This window comes from Nematolebias whitei, chromosome 14 (genome assembly GCF_014905685.2).
Source record: "Nematolebias whitei isolate Nwh7 chromosome 14, NemWhi1, whole genome shotgun sequence".
Classification (NCBI taxonomy): Eukaryota; Metazoa; Chordata; class Actinopteri; order Cyprinodontiformes; family Rivulidae; genus Nematolebias; species Nematolebias whitei.
The window spans coordinates 29,733,883-29,746,257 of NC_056511.1; the positions used below are offsets into that span (position 1 = coordinate 29,733,883).

The 12,375-nt window shown below is 41.3% G+C and overlaps 1 protein-coding gene across 2 annotated transcripts in view; it reads left to right on the forward strand.

Annotated features, from left to right (window-relative positions):
- The window catches only part of LOC119420615 (flotillin-2a), a 44,319-nt gene extending 33,094 nt beyond the window's left edge, over positions 1-11,225 (forward strand). For both annotated transcript variants that reach the window (XM_037688030.1, XM_037688031.1), the window contains 8 exons: positions 5,522-5,645; positions 7,526-7,644; positions 7,746-7,859; positions 7,946-8,065; positions 8,172-8,386; positions 8,989-9,172; positions 9,779-9,928; positions 10,097-11,225. In XM_037688030.1, coding sequence (XP_037543958.1) covers positions 5,522-5,645; positions 7,526-7,644; positions 7,746-7,859; positions 7,946-8,065; positions 8,172-8,386; positions 8,989-9,172; positions 9,779-9,928; positions 10,097-10,147 — 1,077 coding nt within the window. In that variant the 3' untranslated portion in view covers positions 10,148-11,225. The remainder of the gene's footprint in view (positions 1-5,521; positions 5,646-7,525; positions 7,645-7,745; positions 7,860-7,945; positions 8,066-8,171; positions 8,387-8,988; positions 9,173-9,778; positions 9,929-10,096) is intronic.
- Positions 11,226-12,375: the final 1,150 nt, after the last annotated feature.

The window sequence follows — 12,375 nt, forward strand, 5'->3', positions numbered from 1 at the left end:
GACTTTGTGGATAAGGTGAGGGATGTCATCATGGAGACTGATGAAAAAACGGTCTCTTTTGATGTCACATCACTCTTTACGTGCATTTCTGTTGATGATGCAGTAGAGGTGGTCAGTTTAAGATTAAAATCAGACACCACTCTGAGCAGCAGGACCACGCTTTCCACAGAACAACTGTGTCAACTCTTGAAACTGTGCCTGCAGTCAACCTCCTTCACATATGGGGAGCAACATGGGTGTGCTATGGGGTCGCCAGTGTATCCTATTGTTGCCAACCTGTACGTGGAGGAAGTAGAAAAGAGAGCCTTGACGTCCTTTTCAGGGACAACACCAAGTCATTGGTTCAGGTATGTTGACGACACCTGGGTTAAAATTAAATCTCAGGAAGTCCAACATTTTACTGATCACATCAACTCTTTGGATAAATATATCAAGTTCACACGAGAAGATGTAAAAAATGGCAAGTTGGCTTTCTTGGACTGTGAGGTCTCAGTCTCGGATAGAGGACATTTGCAAACTGAGGTGTACCGCAAACCCACCCCCACAGACCAGTATTTGCAGTTTGACTCCCATCACCCTTTGGAGCACAAGTTAGGAGTCATCAGGACTCTGTATCACAGAGCAGACAGCATCCCCACTAACTCAGGAGCCAGGCAGAAGGAGAAATCTCACACAAGACAGGCTCTAGAGCAATGCGGATATCCTAACTGGGCCTTCCTGAAAGCAGAGAAGAAACCCAAACAGGACTCCAGTCAGCCATCAGGTGAAAAGGAAGAACCCAGACCCAGACCAGTGGTCATTCCGTATGTTGAGGGAGTATCAGAGAAACTGAGACGTTCATTTTCAAAACATAACGGCCCAGTGGCTTTTAAACCCCAAAATACATCACAGCAAAAACTGGTTCATCCCAAAGATCCAGTCCCCCGGCACAAACAGAGTAATATTGTGTATGCTGTTCAGTGTCAGGAGGGCTGTGATCAGTCTTACATCAGGGAAACTAAACAGCCACTGGCCAAAATGATGGCCCAGCACAGAAGATCAACATCATCAGGCCAGGATTCTGCGGTCTACACTCATCTCCAGGCCAGCAGTCACTCTTTCAGGGATGAAGATGTTCACATCCTGGACAGAGAGGAACGATGGTTTGAGAGAGGAGTAAAGGAGGCCATCTTTGTGAAAATAAATCGTCCATCATTAAACAGGGGTGGAGGCCTCCGGGTTCAACTGTCCCCCTCTTACAATGCTGTTATTGCTAGTATCACTCAACCCCCTGTGAATAGTAAACAGCCAACAGTGTGCTAATGATCCATTGTTAGGCTGATGGTTCTCCTTGATCATGTGAGCAGCTGGTTTTGGTTGTCAGCAGCAAACTGGTTGATCCACTCTGAGAAGGTGCTATTTAAGAGACTGAGCTGAATACAGCACCTCAGACTGAAGCCCCCAGTATACTGCCGCATACATCCATACGCAGAGGTACGCACGTACGTACGCAGAGGTACATGCGTACCCTCCAGCGTACCCTCTGTGCAAAGCTCAAATTTCAATGACCGCATACGCGTACGCGGTGTCGCACAATAAACTGCCCAGCGTTGCACTGTTTTGTATGCGACACCAATGTATTAAATTCCCCTTCTTCATCCCTGATATGGCCTTTTCTTTTGTTTTTTTGCCAAGAGGCAGTGATCTCTTCTTCCTCCTCCATTGATGCCATGACTGAAACGGTGAGAAATGGAGGAATTTGTCACGAGCAAATTAAACTCGGGTCCAGCGTGGCTGCGGGAGGGTCTGGAGATTTCCTGGTGGGCTGGTCTGATGTGTGGGCTGTAGAGCCAGCGCTCTGTTTTTTTTTAATTTTTTAGATCTTTTTATTAACAACATATAAACACAGAACACCGCTGCGGCGGAGGCTGCCAGCACTCGCTTTTTTCTTTTTTCCGACCTTTCCATCAATCCAGTAGGCGTGTCAGCAAATGACCAATCGGCGACCTCAATTTGTCCCGAAGGTTAACGCCCCTTGTCTGTGAAGCTGCTCTGCAGCTGCTCGGGGTGTATGCTGGAGTATCATGACTAAACCCTCTGCGTACAGTACACGTGTACTTACGCGGCAGTATACTGGAGCCTTGAGGAAGTCTCTCGGATGAAAGAGGAAACGTTTCTACATTTTTTTTGTTGTTTTGCTTTTTTTTTTTTTTTTTTTTTTTTAATGTCCAGAGGACCAGATTTAACTTTTTTAGATGTAGGTCATTTAGTTTTTGTTGCTTCCTTATTTAAATGTAATGCAGGAATAAATGCTTCATTATGATCATTTTGAGGGGAAAATTTGGAAATTCAGGGAAGAAGAGCCATGTCAGACTATAAAGAATTGAACCATACTATATAATGTAAAATCACCATCTGTCTACAGTAATAATGATAATGTGAGGACTTGCCTACCTGCTCAGCACATAAATATGGCAAGATACACTAAAATATTGTGCAATGGACTGTACTTGAATTAGGGCAAGATAATTAAGTTCCAGTTCCAAACTCATTCAGACATTCTTTGAAAAAGTGCCAGCCCTGTCTTGTTGTGTGCCAAAATATATATTTTTTTAATTTATTTTTATCATAACACGGATGTTAAAGGAAAAGTCCACCGTAACCTAAAATTCACTCAGTTGGGGTTAAAGTCTGTAAGTAAACTTGAGTTGCACTTTTATATAAACTATAGCAGATCTGTAAGGATGTGCTAAACATCTTGCGTTTGACTTGAGCATTCTTTAGCTCTGCGTTGGTGTTGTCATGGCAACAGGACCAATGCTCTGGGCCTACCACAGGTGTTGTTTACCTTTTTATAATCAAATAAAACTACAGATTAAGATCAGTGTCTACAGAGTCTTTTCTGACCATTTTTAAGTTGGTGGTTAGACTTTAAATCGATGGTTCCCCACCCTGATCCTTGAGGAACACCATCCTGCATGCTGCTTTGACCCATCTGATTTAAATGAACGGGTGATTAACAGGCTTCTGCAGAACATGAGGAAGTAATTAAATCACTGAATCAGGTGTGTTGGAGCAAGAAAACTAAAACATGCAGGATGGTGTTCCTCAACGACCTGGGTTGGGAACCACAGCTTTAAATCAATCAAGAATCGGCTTCCTGAGAGCTGTCACTCCACCACTGGAAACATTTGTTCACTTGTGATTTTTGAGACCACCTTTATTGTACTCATAATTAGACTGGTCATAATTAAAGATTTGTTGATGCACTGGAACCAGTTTGTTTTATTTATTTATTTGCCAAAAACAAGATTTAATACCCCCAGAATGCAAATTAATAATTTAAGATTAGGCTCTTAACCAACTCTGGAGGAATTCAAGTAGAAATGAGAGAAGAGCAGACAGTAGTATAGTAGTTGTAACTAAAAGCTCTAAAAACCAACAAATTTATGGCTTAGTTGTTGCATTTTCCTGCCAATCGTCTCATGTTTTAGATACAAATTGAACCCCAGCCTCATACAACAAACGCATTTCTCTTGCATTGTGTATATATGTTCTGATTGTCTAAACAAACTCCAAGTAAAACCAGGTGGATTTTTTTCAAGAACTTATTACAGTGCTTGCTGCATTTTCATTTCAAACAATATCCTTCTCGTTTCCCTCTTCCCCCTGTCTGCATGTCAGAATCAGTCATCAGTTCTCTAGAGTCTTGCTACAGTTGTGTTCCTCTGTGGTTTTTCTAAATATGTGCTTACAATGAACCCACTGTCGAGCTTAACAACCCCTCACACACTTTACTTCTCCAAATGACCCATCATGGCCACCGTGTGATTGGTCCAATCTAATCCAAAGCCATTGTGGGGTTTTCCATAGTAACAGGAGCAGAACGTTTGTCCTGCATGTTCAGACATGAGGGGCGCACTCAGGAGAATCTTTATTTATTTTAAAGGAGCAGAAAAGCAATATCTGTATTTAAAACAATATTTCTTTTCAGTTGGCTCAAATTCACAGAGAAAGTAATTTTATTTGCCTCGAGACCTTTATTGATTTTATCTGACTACCACTAGAAGTTAATTGGGAGTAAAACTACCTCTTTGTAAATATTCAATTAATCAATCGCTAAAAACAACCAGAAGTTGGTGCAACTCTTTATTGCTGTGCATTTTTAAAAAGATACATTGCAGTAAAAAGGGGTGGCTTTACAGAATGGATGGGAGGGTGTTAGAAGGATCAGATTTCTGGTGAACAGGTCCTCCTCAGGAGTCTGTTCCAGTCTTCAGTCATGGCACAGCCCCCTCTGCTGTCTGTTTGAGCCGGCATGCGTGCACTGCTGTGGCTGGCTTGCAGCCCTTTTTATTTTCAGACAGTGTTTCGTTGGAATGAAGAGCATCTCCTGACTGTGTGTAGCCGTTGTGTCTGGTATGAGTGCATGTTTTAAAACAAAACCTTGTGCAGACCTCTCACCTAAGGACCCAGCTCACTGTTTGTTTTCCTACAGCTCCTGGAGACTGCATTATTTGCTAAAATATATTTTTTAATTACTTTATAGTGAGCTGTTTTACAATTAGTGGCTGCCTTTTATTCTGTAAATTTCAGGTTATTAGTTACATTAAAATCATTTTGGCATTTACTTAGGCATGTCAGGAAGTTTTTATTTACATGTACAGTACTTTTTAAAAACCACTTTGACTGCTGATTCCCAGGGTAAAGTGTATTAAAGTCCATAAATGACTCTAGAAGACCCCAGCTGTTAATCAAGGATGCAATATGAAAGTAACTTTCACTGTCACTAATATCACTATAAGGATTTAAAGATTTATACATGACAAATCCTAACATTTACCACCTTGTTGGTTCTGCAAAAGCATTGCACAGAAAATATGTTAAAGCGTTAGGTTTTATAAATTAAAAAAATAGTGAGCTAACGCATTATTCATGGAGTTTAACCCAGTGGTGGCGCAGAGGTTAGAAGATGGGCTTGTGATCGGAAAGTTGCAGGTTCACCTCTCGGTACAGTCAACATCAAAATATGGGTGGAAAAGGTGAAACACCCACATCTCCCTCCACCCTCATTCACCCCACTCTGGGCCCCTGAGCAAGGCTCTTAACCCCCACCATCTGCTCCCTAAACAGGTCTATCTTGAAAATGAGTTCTCGTGGCTCAATGAGACTACCTGGATAAATAGTGTAAATGGAAAAGAAAAAAAAGAACTTGAGGGTTTTACACTAAATGATAATTTATCTGATTATATAAAGTTCACACAGTTTCAATAATGGGTCATCGTTTTAAATTCTTTATTTTGGTGGTCACATTGAGATCCTTCTAGGACCAGCAGCTGAGCTGTATTAAAATGTGTATATATCAGTTGCATCTCTTCTTTACTCTGTGCAGCTCATGGTTTTTAATAGAAACCCCACGGTGGAAGGGTGAGGGCAGAACAATGATTTTGTTTGGAGATGGCACTAAAGCTAATATGCTTTCACATGTGCCACAGCTGCGTTTGTGTGTTCAGCTGACGATGTGTGTCCGTGCTGGCATTAGGTGAAGGTGATGGTCGATGATGAACTGCTGGGTTACGCCTGCGAACAGTTCCTGGGCAAGTCGGTGATGGAGATCAAGAGTGTCATCCTGCAGACCCTCGAGGGTCACCTGCGTGCCATTCTTGGTGAGTAGTTGCTGCTGTGCTGCTGGCTGAGTAAAAACAATGTTTTTGTGCTACATTTGCCCTCATTGTGTTATTTTTAGATTATCGTAGTAAAACACTACTTCTAGTAACATGTCGAGTTGCTTTTAAATACTGCAGTCTGCAAGCACTAAACACAATGCTGGCATGAAAATCTCCCAGTGCGATGCTCGGTTGTTCGTGTAGAAGAACTACTACTTTTGTCCTTTGAAACGTCTCAGCAAAAAAAAAAACCCGTCCAGATGACCTGACTGAACATTGTTGCATTTATACCTGATCATGAACTTTGGTGTTCATGTAGAAGAATTTGTGACTCACAGCATTCTCTCTTCTTCTTGTTCTTCTTGCAGTTCTTGTTCTTCTTCATCTTGTTCTCGTTCTTGTTGTTCTTCTTGCAGTTCTTCTTGCAGTTCTTGTTGTTCTCGTTCTTCTAGTTGTTGTTCTTGTTGTTCTACTTGCTGTTCTAGTTGTTCTTCTTGCAATTCTTGCAGTTCTTGTTGTTCTCGTTCTTCTAGTTGTTGTTCTTCTTGCTGTTCTAGTTGTTCTTCTTGCAATTCTTGTTGTTGTTCTTCTTCTTCTTCTTGCTGTTCTTGTTTTTGTTGTTCTTTTTCTGGGTTGATCTGGCAACCTTCTCACTGGGAGGCAACAGCGCCACCATGCAGCTCTGCCTCACAGCTATTTGTAATTGATGACAGTAGTTGATAAATTCAAAACAAATCTTCTACATAATTTCTGTATTACATACGGATGATGCATAAAACATCTAATGTGTGTCAGAAAGAGGTCCAATCAAGATTTGTCCAGTACCAGTTTCAGTTGTTTAAGTTAAAGTATGTTCTGAGTGCCCCTCAGTAGTTTGATAAGATGACATTCATTTTACAGCAGCAGTAACACAGACAAAAAGGAAATGCAACAATAATTTAACAATTTGAGACAAAATAAGGTTAGGGTCAAGGTGCCTTTGTCATTCGTGGTACATGAGGTGGAACAAAACTATGTACACAGGGTCCCAGTTACATCCAACAAAAATACAAATCGTAAAGAACAACAGTAATAAGATCTAAGATATGAATTAAGAAATATGCTAAACTAAGAATACATTAAGCACTAATAGTACAAAACAATGTGCCAAACAACAGCAGCACGAACTGAAATAAACAAAATAAATTGAACGAAATAAAGAAAAAAATGACGTAAGAAAATAAGGTTACTCTGTACATGCAGCGTAATATCGTTGAGCTCTGATCCAAAGAAATGAATTAGAACCAGGTTTGTTGGTGCAGGAAAACGTCTGAAACATTCAGGTCTGTATGCCTTCAGGACGAGAACTGAGAAGAGCTGCTAATAGTCCTGTTCCAGTTGGTATTTCAAAGTTTGGGTGTACTCTGATCAACCCAAAAAATAAATGAAGCTTTATTGGAATGACTAATTACTTTTCTTTATGTGTGGTATTACAAATATTTCGAAGAAATCTCCTGTAAAGCTCAAGGATCATCAGTGCACGTGACCTTTGATTCCTCAAGATGAAAGCTGTAACATCTTGATTTTATGGTCGCAGGAGCTTCAGCTTGTCTCGAAAAGACATTAATACGGCACACAGCCTGCCGCTGCTTCCAAAATCTACCAAACTAAAACTGTTTTAGAAGTTTTACTTTAAAAATAACTCATAAATGAGCTCTGTACAGAAACTGTGACCAGTTCTCTGGACACCAGTTCTCTGGACACCAGTTCACCCCACATTTCATGGAAACTGCTGAAGCCGTAAAACCTGCATGACCTAACTGCTGTGAACAAACTCGCATCAGAACCTGATGGTGAAGGTGACGGTGCGTTCGACACTAACTACTCCCTTTGTCTTGCAGGAACCCTCACTGTTGAACAGATTTACCAAGACCGAGATAAATTTGCTACGCTGGTGCGAGAGGTGGCAGCTCCTGATGTTGGCCGCATGGGCATCGAGATCCTTAGCTTCACCATCAAAGTACGACACATCACTTTGTTTTTTTTTAGTTTTCCTGTTCTGGTTGTTGGACGGTTTCATAGATTCCAGTTCTACACCTCACTGTTTGTTACTCCCGACAGGACGTTTATGATAAAGTGGAGTACCTGAGCTCGCTGGGTAAAACTCAGACAGCTGCGGTGCAGAGAGACGCCGACATCGGAGTGGCTGAGGCAGAGAGAGATGCTGGCATCAGGGTAAGAAGAGCTTCAAGTTTTAAGCTGATAAAAAATCCATATGACTATAATAACATAATAACCCATGTGTGATTTCTGCTCCACAGGAAGCTGAGTGTAAGAAGGAAATGATGGATGTCAAGTTCATTGCAGACACAAAGATGGCCGACTCCAAACGAGAGCTGGAAATGCAGAAAGCCTCCTTCAACCAGGAAGTGAACACAAAGGTATCAAAATTAGCACATTTGGTTGCAAATGGGTGGGTGGGGTGGCGGGGGGGGGGGGGCATTAAAAGTGCAGCTGGATGTTACACAGAAAATGTAATTTATCTAGAAAGCAGAGGCTCAGCTGGCGTATGAGCTGCAGGCAGCCAAAGAGCAGCAGAAGATCCGTCTGGAGGAGATCGAGATCGAGGTGGTGCAGAGAAAGAAGCAGATCATGATCGAAGAGAAGGAGATTGACCGCACTGAAAAGGAGCTCATCGCCACCGTGAGGAGGCCTGCTGAGGCCGAGGCTTACAGGATGCAGCAGGTGGCCGAGGGCCAGAAGTGAGTTTAGAGGATTTTACAACCCCCAGAAAAATCCCTCAAGCTCTGACTGTTTACTCTTAGAGGTCCTGAAGCATAAACTGTAGAGACGAGAGGAGTTTAACAAACAGCTTTTAAAAACACAATTTAAATATGTTCTTAACAGGTTTAATAAATGTTTGCTGCACTGTCATCATTTCACAGTGTTAATATTAAAACAAAGCCTTTAAGAAATCTTCACCGTTGAATGTTATAACCAGTCACTGAGTCGTGTTGCTGTGTGCCATGTCTTATGGGGCGGCTGTGGCTGAGTGGTTAGAGCAGTCGTCCTCCAATGCAAGAGTTGGGGGTTCGAATCCACCAGCAGTCACATGTTGAAGTGTCCCTGGGCAAGACACTGAACCCCTCATAGCCTCTGATGTGTCCCATCAGTATATGAATGCGATCTAAAGCACTGATTAGTCTCTTTAGAATGATTTGTTCAATTATCTTTGTAGAGATCTAGTAGAGTGCTGTATGAATGGGTAAATGAGGACACAGATTGTTGTGTAAAGAGCTTTGAGTATCTTTGAAATAAGATAGAAAGGCGCTATATAAGTACAGTCCATTTACCATTTATCCAGGACGAAGAAGGTGCTAACAGCACAGGCAGAAGCTGAAAAGATCCGCTGCATTGGCGAAGCCGAGGCCGCCTCCATCGAAGCAGTGGGAAAAGCCGAGGCTGAGAAGATGAGGCTGAAGGCCGAGGCCTACCAGCAGTACGGAGAGGCAGCCAAGACGGCTCTGGTCCTGGAGGCCCTCCCCAAGGTGTGTGTTCACACACACTCAGCCCTGGCTTTCAGGAGTTTCTGTTTATCTGGCAGCATCCTCACCACACGTCAGCTTCTCTGTTGTTCTTTGAGCTTTTTTTCTTGGTGATCAGTTGAGTACAAAATAAAACCTTGCAGGCTCTTACAGAAACAGAATAGATGACTTTTCTGTTAAATAATCCTGACGTACAAAAGCTGCTTTTATTCCAACTTTTTAACATGCATTTCTAACTATATTTTCAGCTGGTCCCCTCTGCTGCGGTTTAATTCAGTGCTGTGCAGCGTTTGTTAGCCTGAATTGTTTTGAGAAAACTACGACTGAAGGAGATCTTAGTTTAAAATGGTGATACTACAGTGTCTCTTGTGCCAGGTGGTGGTGAAAGTGCTCCAACTGTCCTCAGGGGACAGAAAAAAATCAGGTTTTTGTTGGCCAACAAGTGACTAGTTAAACCTGCTGCAGTATAACTCTGTTCAGTAGCAAAGTGATATTTACCACACGATTGTTTATGAACACAACCGAGCATAAAAACCTTGCAGGTGGTTGTGATTTAAAGACTGATCTGTGCTTCTAGTAACAGCTGTAACTTCACTGTTTGTGTTTTAGATTGCTAGTAAAGTGGCCGCCCCCCTAGCCAAGACCAATGAGATTGTCATCCTGAGTGGAGAGAGCAGCCGTGTGACCGGAGAGGTGACCCGTCTGCTTGCTGAGCTCCCCGTCTCTGTTAACGCCCTCACCGGCGTGGATCTGACCAAGGTGAGAGGAACGCCGATGGAAATTAAAAACAGTTTTATGAATTCTCTGTGATGACCCCACAGTCAGCTGTTTTTATCCAGTTCTGAGTGTTTCAGATTTATAGTTATGAGGAAGTGTTTCTGCCAGGATTGTCCTTTTATGTTGATACGTCTGTGTTTGAACCCCCAGATCCCTCTGCTCCAGAAGATGACCACCTCTCAGTGCCAAGCAGCCATCTGATGGATGAACCCATCGAGCCTGATACTTGTTTCTGCCTCAAGCATGAAGAGGATCTTCCAGCTGGAGATCTTTTTGTGCAGTTGCCTTCTAATCAGAAACTCTTTATCAACCACAAGATTGTTTTGTTTTTCTAATTTTTTTTTTTTTAAATACGTTTTTAAGATTTTAAAGGAAAATTACAGAAGGGGGCTAGGCTGAAGCATCCTCCATTTGTTTAGTTGATTCGTACTGTACTGCACTAGTTATCCAAGGTTTTATGCTGTGATGTTTTCAGTCCTGCTTATCCAGAGCTGCAGGTGAACAGGCGGAGCTGGGTGTTGTAGTCCTCCTCCAGTTTGGATTGTGACATTAATTCACACCTAACCTACAGCTTTCTGTCCAAGAACCCAAGTAACAAAGCAGCTTACAGCAAACGGAGCTGTTTTTATTGTTTGGTTGCAAACTCTGCTCCTAAAAGTAGTTTGACACATTTATGACTTCATATATTTTATTACTGTATATCTTCCTCACTTAAAGCTTTGCTGTATGACTAATATCTGAATCTCTTGTATGATAATCATTAGCTGGCAGTAGAGCATCGTGTTGCCCATCGTCTTGTTCTAACGTGCAGTACTTGTTGGATGATGTTTAAATGTTCCTTATTCATTGTGTGGTTTTACAGCAGCCCCACTGTTCATACTGAACACTTGGGTGTGTGTGTTAAAGCCTTAAAGGAGACCCTGGAGCTCTGCCAGGGCTGCCGGACCTTTCTGCATTACCTCAAACAGCAACTGTTAGACCGTCAGGGTCTGAAGTCATTTTGTTCCTCCTCTCCATCATTCCTTTATCTGGCTAGTTGTCTGTCTGGACAGGATGTCGCCCAAGTTTAGTTGGAAATGTAACTTTAGAAGGAGCTGAAGTCTTTTCAAGCATTTCATATCTGACATCTTCATATGACGATGAAGCAGAAGTTGGGGTTTCGTTTGGTCACGAGTTGGAAAACAAATCATGTGATGAGTTGTTCAGCTGGTTTTAGAATAGAATAGAAACAGCCTTTATTGTCCCACAGATAGGAAATTCAAGCGTAACAGCAGCAACAGATAAAAAGATCAAAAGATTCACACAAAAGTTCCTAAATGTTAAAAACAATATCTAAAGAAATGAGATGAACAATATCAATAATAATGTTCAATATGTGTTATCAGTTTGGAGGAGGTGACGTGAAGGAGGTCGATGAGCCGGCAGCTTTTAATGCTCTTGAAAAAATAAAAGCATAATGTAGTGATCTGCTTTCAGGCTTTATTAAACTGGTAGAAATGTCCCTTTACTGGTTGCCGTTTCCCACCATGCTGGTATTATTTTATCATAACCAGTTTGTAACCTTTTAAATTTCATAGTATAGTTTTAAAGTGATGCGTACTGTTTATTATTAGTCATTTATAATGGTTTTCTACATTATTCAGTGAGTTTACTGTGAACTTTCAGTTTTTTATTTTATTTTCCTACACGTCTGATAAACCACTTTTAAACCACTTTCAGAATCTGTGACCATAAATGTTTCGTTACATTTTACCAGTGAATTATTTTTATTTTTCTGTGAAATGAAACCTAAACCTTTACATTCTGACATGATCAAACCGTAATGTTTATTTTTTTAGCTCCATCCATTTTCTGCCATGTTTTTGTTTATTTGCACCGGCAGGAGTTTGACATAGATCTTTTTCACCCAAACATGGTTCTGTAGAACTACAGAGAAGGAACTCTGATGTCTGTCATTGGTTTTTTTTTTTTTTATTGTTTTCTCAGTTTATTGTAAGAAAACCTTAACTCATTTAAAGAAAATGTACCAAAATGACCGAAAAAAGTTTGTGCTGCAGAATCCTTTCCCTCCTTCCTCATCGTTGCATTTTACAATCAGTTCACAACTCTTGAGTTGAGGTGAAGGAAGCCGTCGTCCGTGTCGTCTGTTCGGTGAAGCTCCTCTGGTTTAGAACGCTCTCAGTGCCTTTGTTTAAAAGAAATGAGGTAATTCAAACGTCACTGTGCAGATTTTTGACTAATAGGATTTTCTTTACGGATGTGCTTTGGGACAAAGACCCTCTTGTTGTATGAACTTAAAGATGTAGTTAAATTATTAACTAATGTAACTTTGAAGCTTTTATGGGAACTTATTTTTTTTATTTTTGGCCATTATATTCCTGTCAAAGTGATTACATCGTCTACTCAGAATATGTTCTTGTTACTCGATG